The 9806-nt window shown below is 44.4% G+C and overlaps 4 protein-coding genes across 4 annotated transcripts; 2 read left to right on the plus strand and 2 right to left on the minus strand.

Annotated features, from left to right (window-relative positions):
* Nucleotides 1–232: 232 nt before the first annotated feature.
* RPN1 (proteasome regulatory particle base subunit RPN1) lies at nucleotides 233–3040 on the plus strand (the record flags this gene model as incomplete). Its single annotated transcript, XM_020213235.1, has 2 exons — nucleotides 233–2090; nucleotides 2178–3040. 2 exons carry the CDS (start codon nucleotides 233–235, stop codon nucleotides 3038–3040), a joined length of 2721 nt encoding a protein of 906 aa, XP_020072889.1.
* Nucleotides 3041–3273: 233 nt separating this feature from the next.
* On the minus strand, nucleotides 3274–3768 carry VMA16 (H(+)-transporting V0 sector ATPase subunit c''; the record flags this gene model as incomplete). The annotated part of the gene is made up of 1 exon (XM_020212306.1): nucleotides 3274–3768. A coding segment is annotated over one exon (495 nt), but the record flags the coding sequence as incomplete, so codon positions are not given.
* A 341-nt stretch (nucleotides 3769–4109) lies between these two features.
* Nucleotides 4110–5336, minus strand: THR1 (homoserine kinase). Its single transcript, XM_020217271.1, has one exon. It carries the CDS (start codon nucleotides 5269–5271, stop codon nucleotides 4192–4194), a length of 1080 nt encoding a protein of 359 aa, XP_020072891.1. The 5' UTR covers nucleotides 5272–5336; the 3' UTR covers nucleotides 4110–4191.
* Nucleotides 5337–5685: 349 nt separating this feature from the next.
* Nucleotides 5686–7265, plus strand: MAS2 (mitochondrial-processing protease subunit alpha). The gene is made up of 2 exons (XM_020213946.1): nucleotides 5686–5783; nucleotides 5849–7265. Exons 1-2 carry the CDS (start codon nucleotides 5724–5726, stop codon nucleotides 7244–7246), a joined length of 1458 nt encoding a protein of 485 aa, XP_020072892.1. The 5' UTR covers nucleotides 5686–5723; the 3' UTR covers nucleotides 7247–7265.
* The last annotated feature ends 2541 nt before the right edge of the window (nucleotides 7266–9806 follow it).

A 9806-nucleotide genomic window follows, 5' to 3' on the forward strand; every position in this document is an offset into this window, starting at 1 on the left:
TCTGTAATAAAGTGTATATGATACACCCGTACACCATGTACCCTCGGATTTCCCCCAGTGTACCTCGGAGCTGCTTTGTTTTTCTGCTTTTGCCACTGTGAGCTCAAAGCCTTCGAAAAACACAACAAAAACAACGACGAAGAATATCAAAACAACCCTGATCAAACAGCCGCCGTTGACGATAAACAGCTAATCCATTGAGGCGCTTAACTTCACAATATCAGCACGTCAAATGGCAGCCAATATACAAGAGAACACTGCGAAACCGCCGGAGGAGCCAAAGGCTGTGAAGCCAGAACAGAAGAAGACAGAAGAAGAGGAGATCTCTGAGGAGGATGAGAAGTTGAAGAACGATTTGGAGTTGCTTGTTGAGCGGTTGACTGAGGAGGATTCATCGCTGTATTCACAGGCGTTGGATCAACTGAAGGAGCAGATATCGTCGTCCACAACGTCGATGACCGCTGTTCCTAAGCCGTTGAAGTTCTTGCATCCGCACTATGAGGCCCTCGTGAAGGCATTTGAATCGTGGAGCGATCCAGCGCTCAAGTCCAGATTCGCCGACATCCTTTCAGTGTTGAGCATGACACACTCCGACAACGGTAAGCACGATGCTCTCAAGTTCAGACTCATCTCTGGTGAGGAGTCCTATACGGACTGGGGCCATGAGTACATTCGTCACTTGGCATTGGAGATTGGAGATGCTACCAACGAGAGCTTGGAGTCTGGAGAGACGCAGTTTGACGAGGCAGAGATCAAGAGCATTGTGCTTAAGATCGTTCCCTTCTTTTTGAAACATAACCAGGAGGCGGATGCCGTGGATCTATTGCTCGAGACCGATAACATTAGCGAGTTGCCACAGTTTGTTGATAAGAATATCTTCAGAAGAGTTGGACTGTACTTGGTGAGCTGTGTGCCTTTGTTGCCACCTCCAGATGATTTGGAGTTCTTACAAACTGCGTTCGCGATCTATTTGGAACATGGTGAACTCACACAGGCGTTAGCGCTTGCTATCAGAATCGACGACGAGGAATTGATTGAATCTGTTTTCAAATCTACCGATGACCTCACGGTTAAGAAACAACTGGCTCTAATGCTCTCTAAACAGAACTCGGCATTCAAGAACGAAGAAGTGCAAGATCTCCTCGATAATAGAAACCTCTCTGAAAAATTCCAATATGTTATCAAGGAGCTGAACTTGCAAGAACCAAAGCTTCCAGAGGATATTTACAAATCACACTTGGAGAGTGTACGTCATGAGGCAACAATCGACTCTGCAAAGCAGAACTTGGCGTCTTCTTTTGTCAATGCATTCTTAAATATGGGCTATGGTACCGATAAGATGCTCACAGAGAATGAAAACTGGATCTACAAGACTAAAGGCGATGGTAAGCTATCTACTGTGGCAAGTTTCGGTGCCATTCATCAGTGGGATGTCGATGGATTACAAACGTTGGACAAGTACTTGTATTCTTCGGAAGAAGAAATCAAGGCTGGTGCACTTTTAGGTATGGGTCTTGTCGGCGCAGGCGTCCACGATGAAGTTGAATCTGTGTTGTTGTTACTTCAAGACTACGTGACAAACTCTAACAAGAAGCTCGCCATGTCAGCTATTCTTGGATTGGCACTGTCCTTCTCTGGTTCTCAAAACGAGGATCTCTTGAACTTGTTACTCCCCTTGGTTTCAAACTTGGAAGTGCCAATTGAAGTTTCTGTACTTTCTGCATTGGCACTTGGTCATGCCTTCGTTGGTACATGTAACGGTGAAATTACATCCACTATTTTACAGACTCTTTTGGAGAGGGATTTCGCTCAATTGGAGAACAAATGGATCAAATTCATGGCACTGGGTCTTGGTTTGTTGTTCATGGGCAAGGCTGAACAAGTTGATGACGTTCTTGAAACCATCAGAGCCATTGAACATCCAATCTCGAAGAGTTTAGAGGTTTTGACAAGAATCAGTGCATATGCAGGTACTGGTAACGTTCTTGAGATCCAAGGCTTGTTCGAAATTTTGACACCAAAGGGCCCACCATCAGAAGAAGAGACTAAAGATGAAGATGCGGATGAGGATGAGGAGGAGAACGGTGAAAGTAAGGCTGTGAAAACAGACATTGATGGTGATATCGATCTCGACGATGCCCAAAATGACGATGAACCAACAATTACAGAGGATAAAGAAGGTAACAGCAAGGCTGATAATGACGACGAAGACGAAGACGACGAAGATGAGGAGAAGAAGGTCACCGATGATGCATCATTGGCGTATGCTGTTTTGGGTATTGCAGTGATTGCACTGGGTGAGGATATCGGTAAGGCTATGAGTTTAAGACACTATGGCCACTTGTTGGATTATGGTTCTGATTCGATCCGTCGTGCTGTTCCACTAGGTGTTGGTTTGCTCTCAACTGCTAATCCTCAGGTAAATATCATCGAATCGCTCTCTAGAATGTCCCATGACCAGGACATTGACGTTGCGATTAATGCTATATTCGCCATGGGTTTGATCGGCACCGGTACAAATAATGCAAGATTGGCCCAGTTGTTTAGACAGTTGGCTGCATATCATCGTGATGGCAATGCGCTTTTCGCCACTAGAATCGCACAAGGTTTGACACATTTAGGTAAAGGTACCTTGACGCTCAACCCATTCACCACAGAAGGTAGAATCCTCTCAAAGGTTACACTTGCGTCCTTGTTGACCGTTGCCGTTGCATTTGTCGATCCAAGCTTCATCTTGGAGCATCACTACTTGCTCTACTTTTTGTGTAGTGCGGCACGTCCGAGGGTGCTGGTTACCGTTGATGAAGAATTGAATGAGCTTCCAGTTACAGTGAGAGTTGGTAAAGCCGTCGACGTTGTTGGTCAAGCTGGTAACCCAAAGACAATCACAGGATGGGTTACACAGACAACACCGGTGCTATTAGGCTATGGTGAAAAGGCCGAGTTGGAGGAGAACAGTGAATACGTTGCCCTCTCATCCTTCCTGGATGGAATTGTCATCTTGAAGAAAAACCCAGATTACATTGAGGATGAGAAATGAGGTGCAAGCTTTAGTTATTGTTGCTCTGTATAGAAAGAAAATGTAAGTTTCCTGTACATTGTTGTTACGTTCATTCTCTACACCGAGAAATATCAATTCAACTTTTATAGGGTGAGATCCCCTTTTTCAATTACTCTCCATTCGTGCTCTATGTTTTGTATCATTATGGATCGTCCCTCATGGTTGTATCCTTATTTGAAGTCCTGGGCCTTTGTAGCCATCAAGAGACCCACAATCAACCCAAAGAGTCCCAAGACAGAGCCAAAGATCTCCACAACGAGGATCTTGACAAAGAGTGAGGAGTCAGCAGCGTCTGACACTGCTGCTGTAGCGCCTGTGATACCAACAGCGATACCGCAAATCATATTACTCAAGCCAACGGTTAAACCAGCCCAGAAAAGGGAATAACCCGTGTACAAGTTTGAATTCGAATATAACGTGTCGGCAGTGGCGTTGGTAAGCTTCGAGGAGAACACAATGGCTGTGATCAGCCCATAGATGGCAACAACTTCACAAAAGATGATGCTGATCAGGTTTTTCGTTGTGATACGTGGGGCACGGACACCAGCACCGATGATGGAGGCACCTGTGATAAAGATACCCCAGGCAGCACCAACAACCGAGAATCCAATACACGATGCAATCCCCAAATTCGCCCAGAGGTACGGCGACGTGGTCTCCAAGAACTCACCAAAGTTGAACGTCTCACCTTGTCCTGTAAAGAGTATATCTGTATACACTGTGGTTAGTTTAAAGCACCAATATTGGCTTTCGAAAACAGTAGCACTCACATCCACCGTACGCCACGGCAATCGCAGCTACGAGGGAATTGAAAGATGCCTTAACGGAGGGCAACTGGATGTCCATATCACTCATGTTGTACGTGTCCTATGTGTGAGTATGGGAGTTGGTGTTGAAGAAGAACAAGAAAGAGAGAGAGCTTTTTAAAGGGGGTTTCGTTGGCTGCCTTTGCGAGATGGACAAAAAAAGTGTAAATAGGCAAAAAAGAAAAAGAAGAGGAAATGTACGAATCGGGGAATTAACCTAATTCGGTAGACTTCCTAACACAGTAATCGTAAGTTATGTGTCACTATTGCTGGTCACTATTACTAGTCTAACTCTTTTTCTTCAGTTATATACGTACACAGTATCTAGTTATCGAGCTCTTCAACGGTGGCACCTTCATAAGCAGGCTCTAACAGTTTCCAGCGACACGTGATCTTCTCCTTTGCGAATCTGTTGATGATCTCGTTGGCAATCTCTTCAAAGTTCTCAGTAGCCAAAGCCAGGATGGTTGGGCCTGCTCCTGAGAGACAGATACCCAGCAATCCAGGGTGGGTCTTTGGTGTAACAGAGGACAAGATCTCTGTAAGTCCAGGGATCAAGGTCTTTCTGTAAGGCTGGTGCACCCTGTCTTGCATTGCCGGGTAAATGAGTTCCGGATCTGGTGGTGATCTTGTCAAGGCAGTAGTCAGCACCGCTAGTCTTTGCAAGTTGAAGATCATGTCCTTTGCAGTGTATGCAGTTGGTAGGACACCACGGGAGGAGGCCGTTGAGACCTCGAAATCTGGGATGATTGCGACACACTTGACCTGTTTACACCAGTCGTACTTGATGTGACGGCCAATGTCATGTGGAGGGATTGGCGGAGCCAACCCGGTGTTGTGGCCACCAGCAGGTTCTGGTAGCACTTCTGACAGTGGGATCTCCTTTCTCTCCATATCAGCAGCGCTCAAGTCACGCAGGTATGAGCCCACAAATCCTCCCATCATCGCAGCGGTGATGTTATCTGGATGACGTTCAATCATGAGACAGTAGTCCAGGATTCTCTCCTTGGAGAACCCAAGCTTACCAATCTCGTTACCAAGCATCGCACCACCGACAACAGCTGCACCTGAGGATCCTAAACCTCTTCCCAATGGGATTGGGTTCTTAATATGGATCTTTGTACCTATTGGGAATTCTCTAATGTCGTTACAACGCAACACGTACAGAGCAGTTCTCGTGATCAGATTCTCATCAGCTTTCAATGGAACATGCTCAAATCCCTCCGAGTCCTCCGAGTACGTGATCACACAGTTATGAGGATCGTTGTTTGTCTCGCTGGCGAACTTTGGGTCGATCGTGACGTCCAGCTCGAGGAAAAGAGATAGACCTATACCTAAAACGTCGAAACCTGGCCCGATATTAGCAGACGATGCCGGCACCTTAATGACGAAGTGACGAGTCATCGTATCGAAGTTAGTCTCAAATACCTTGGTTACACAACTCGGTGTTTGTCTGTATGTGTGGAGGGAGAAGGAAGATGAGAGAAGAAAGGATGACTTAGACGACGACTGGTGGTGATGTAAAAATTTAGTACCGCTGGTCGTCGCAGCGGTGTGGCCCAACCGGAAAACACACCGCAGAGCAGACAAACACCCGGAAAAAGCAGAATGGTCGGAAATGGTCTCGGAAAAAACACATTCTCGCAAACTGTATCGGAAAGAACAGGGCAGTCGGAATATGAGTCGGAATGTGGCCCATTATCGGAAATCGAAACACCCAGACACCACTTTCACACCCGCAACGACGGCGCCCTCTCTTTTTTTACAGGTTTTACCCAGAATTAACCATAGAAACCAGCTTCTCGAGACAGTTCCAAGGAGGCTTCAAACACCCAGTGAAACATAGAGAGAAAGCGATGCTGAGAGCCGGATTAAGGAGCCTTAGAGCACAGAGAGCATACGCCACAGCATCGAATGTAAGTTCCTCGCACTCGCCAACTCTTCTGGCAAGCCGTTCCCACTAACAACCATTTATGTCCAGGCAGTCAACTCATCGTTGTTATCCAACGGGCTCAGAGTGGCCACTATCCAGACACCAGGCCACTTCTCTGCACTGGGGCTGTACGTGGATGCTGGGTCGAGATACGAAGCTGGTAAGCTGAAAGGACTGAGCCATCTCGTTGACCGGTTATCTTTCAAATCAACGGAGAAGACGTCTGGGACACAGATGTTGGAGACTCTGGAGCTATTGGGAGGGAACTACCTGTGTGCATCTTCGAGAGAATCGATGATGTACCAGGCTTCAGTGTTCAACAATGACGTCGAGAAGATGTTCCAACTCATGTCAGAGACAGTCAAATGCCCAAGAATCACACAGGAAGAGTTGGAGGAGCAGAAGCTCACAGCACAGTACGAGATTGATGAGATCTGGATGAAACCTGAGCTGATCCTGCCTGAACTGCTACACAGCGCAGCTTATAGTGGTGAAACCTTGGGTGCTCCTTTGCTGTGCCCGGCAGATCTGTTACCACACATCGCACGTGACGATATAATGCAATACCGTAACAAGCTGTACCAACCAGAATCAATAGTTGCAGCATTTGTAGGTGTTCCTCATGAAAGAGCCGTTGAGCTGACAGAGAAGTATCTTGGTGATATGAAACAGACTTCACCAAAGGTGAAACCTCGTGTGGCTCATTATACAGGGGGTGAGATTAGCATCCCAGCACCACCACCAATGGGCAATCTGCCAGAGTTGGTACATTTGTACATAGCATTCGAGGGTTTACCATTTGATGACCCAGATGTCTATGCATTGGCAACATTGCAGACCTTATTAGGTGGTGGTGGTTCCTTCTCTGCTGGTGGTCCTGGTAAGGGGATGTACTCTCGTTTATATACGCAGGTGTTGAACCAGTTCTATTACATTGAGAGTTGCATATCCTTTAACCATTCATATGAGGACTCCGGACTATTTGGAATCTCTGCCTCCTGTATTCCACAGGCTGCTCCATATTTGGCAGAGGTGATCTGTAGACAATTGGCTCAGACTTTTGACAAGAGCTCTGGTGGGCTGAACGACAACGAAGTCAATAGGGCAAAGAACCAATTACGCTCGTCGTTGATGATGAATTTGGAATCAAAGATGGTTGAATTAGAGGATTTGGGACGCCAGATGCAGGTTAGAGGTAAACGTGTCCCAGTGGAGGAGATGGTTGAAAAGATTGAACAATTGACGTCCGATGATATCAGAAGAGTTGCAGAGAGAGTCTTGACGGGAAATGCCAACAACGCAGGCAAGGGAACTGGAAAACCAACAGTTGTCATTCAAGGTGAAAGAGAACACTTTGGCGACGTTGATGGTGTCATCAAGGCTTATGGATTGGGGAAGTTTGAATCAGAACAAGTTCAACAAAAGTCTAATAGAAAATGGTTTTGAACGCTGGTATTCACATCAATGGCTGTCTTTTCTATAACTTGTATATATTTTAAAAAGTGATCAAAACTACAACAGCTAATGCTGGGTATTTCATGTATTAATAATGTACATCGTTTAGACGAAAAGTTCATCAGTTGGCATGGATTGCTTCCTTGAGCTCAATGTTTCAAATTTTTCTCTCCAAACATTAACCTCTTTTGTTAACGTTTCAGTTTGCTCATTGAGATGCTTGATCTCTCTCTCAGCTCTTCTGAAGTTTATCTTAGAGGTAGAATCAGCAGCTTGCCACTTTTGAATGGCGTTGAATAATTCGTTGATTTTAGACTTGTACTTTGATCTCTCTTCGTCAAAAGCACTAATGGTCTTGGCTTGTCTATCAACTTGACTCTTCAACTCTTCGGCCTGACGAGTAACTGTTTTCAAATTCTTCAAGTGATTATGCTTTTCATTCGTCTCCTCGTTGAGCCTCTTTTCCACCTGATCCAATCTTTCAATCCAGATATCGTCGTTTTGGGAGTTCAGCTTCTCTTCCAACTCTGAGATTCTGCTCTTCAAGGTCTCCGTGAACTTTCCGAGACTTTGGTTCTCTTCAACAAGTACAACATTCTTTTGCTTCTCATCGTCAATCAACACTTCCAGGTTGTTATGAATAGAGATCAATTTCTTGTGTTGTGCATTCAAAGACTCAATTTCACGTTGGTGCTTTGCAATAGTTTCTTTCAAAGAATCTTGTGCTTGACGAGAAAGCTCGCGTTCATTAGAGAATTTAGCGTATTCACCACTCATGTTCTTCACTTGTTCTTCCAACCTCTTCTTATCCGCATCAAGAGAGTCACGTTCAATGATTAAGGAATCAACAGACTCATTCAAGGTACCAATTTGCTTCATCAATGAGCGCAGCTTGACCTCCAAATCCTTCTGGGAATTCTTGATACACTCATTCTCCTCTTGTAAGTCTTTTGACAAATCAGCATAGTAATTCTTTTGTTTTGTCAATTTACTAACTTCTTGACTCTTTTGACTCTGCAAACGATCAAGATCAACTTCAAGGGCACCAATGTTCTTACGAAGTTCAGTTTCAGTTCTCAAGGCTCGTGCAATATCCTGCTCTTTCTGTTCCAATTGATCCTCTAGTTTGTTCTTCTCACGAGCAGAGGTACGGAAAAGACGTTCATGATACTGCTGAATCTCTTCTTTCAACATTGTGTTTGAAGCTTCCAGTTTGGAAAGTTCAGAGTCCTTAGCTTCTAATGAGCTTTTCAATTGACTAATAGATGCATTCAGCTTCATTGTAACGGTTTCCATCTTGGCATAGAGCTTTTTGAGTCTCTCAATTTCAAGAACTGACTCATTGTATTGCTCTTTACAGAAATTCTCTTGGAATTTTGAGTTTCTTACAGATGCTTCTGCATCCTCCAACTTGTTAAAGTACTCCTCAGCTCTAGACTTGTAAAGCTTCACACTCTTTGAAAGATCTGAATTTTTACTTTCGAACGCTTGCAACTTGAGTCTGACTTTTGCCAATTCCTCACGTGCTATGTGACTTGAAATGGAATCACTGTCCTTAGATTTCAGGTAATGTATTTCCTTCTTGGATCTCTCGAGTTCGTTTTGCAAAAATTCAACCTGGGACTTAAATCTACCAAGTTCATGACGAGCGCTGTTGAACTTTCTAGAGGTTTCTTGATAAACCTCGAGTAAGTCTTCATCATGTTGAGGTGGAGTAGGTACAGACTTTCTAGCTGCCAGTTCTCTCTCCAAAAGTCTGATTCTCGCTAGACTTGCTTCATATTTAGCCTTATGTGAGTCAAAATCATTTGACAAGGCCAAAGAAGGACTTGGACTATTGCAGTCCTTCAGAATATGCTTCTGAATTTCAGAGCCTGATTTCAATTTTTGAGAAACTTTGCGTTCAATGTCGAGTTCTACCTTCAACTTCTGAACCTTATGCTTGAGCTTCTCGTTGGAATCAAGTAAGCGGTCATAAGATTCATCACCGAGAATTGGAGACTCTCCAGTGCCATACGCATTTCTGAGTTTCTTAATTTGAATCTTGAACTGTTGATTGTCGAAAGTCTCTGAAGCCAAACGAGCATGTAGCAGCTTGACCTCAGTTTTGAGCTTGTTGTTATCAATAGTCTCTTTTTTCAACATTGCACTTTGTTCATTGAGCTGCAGTCTCATACTTGCATATTCTCTGATCAACGCTTCTCTGTCAGTGTTTTTACGCACAGAATCTTCATCAAAATGTGAGTTCAAGGATCTTGAACGGAAAGCTCCTTCTGCAGTTCTGATACCGGCCTCTTTCTTGTTTCTCTTAAGCTCTTCATTTTCATCTTGGGCTTCTCTTAATTTTCTGGTCAATTCGAATTGTTTAGATCTTTCATCTCTTAACTGAGATGTCAGTTGTTGAATCTCTGCTTTCAAAGCAGCAAGATCGTTGTCATACTGTTGACGGCCACGATTAAAGTTGATGTCATCATCAATCTTTTTCTGTAAAAGTTCTCGAGCTTGACTTGCATCTTGTTCAAGATCCTTATGTCTGGCCCTCAAATCTATA

This window comes from Cyberlindnera jadinii, assembly GCF_001661405.1.
Source record: "Cyberlindnera jadinii NRRL Y-1542 unplaced genomic scaffold CYBJAscaffold_1, whole genome shotgun sequence".
NCBI classification, from domain to species: Eukaryota; Fungi; Ascomycota; class Saccharomycetes; order Phaffomycetales; family Wickerhamomycetaceae; genus Williopsis; species Williopsis jadinii.

What these genes read in the sequence shown, in the direction of transcription:
- THR1 (XM_020217271.1), bottom strand. Translation starts at nt 5,271, where the DNA reads ATGACTCGTCACTTCGTCATTAAGGTGCCGGCATCGTCTGCTAATATC.
- MAS2 (XM_020213946.1), top strand. Translation starts at nt 5,724, where the DNA reads ATGCTGAGAGCCGGATTAAGGAGCCTTAGAGCACAGAGAGCATACGCC. An exon ending in CATACGCCACAGCATCGAAT is followed by an intron (nt 5,784 to 5,848) that starts GTAAGTTCCTCG and finishes ATTTATGTCCAG; the next exon opens with GCAGTCAACTCATCGTTGTT.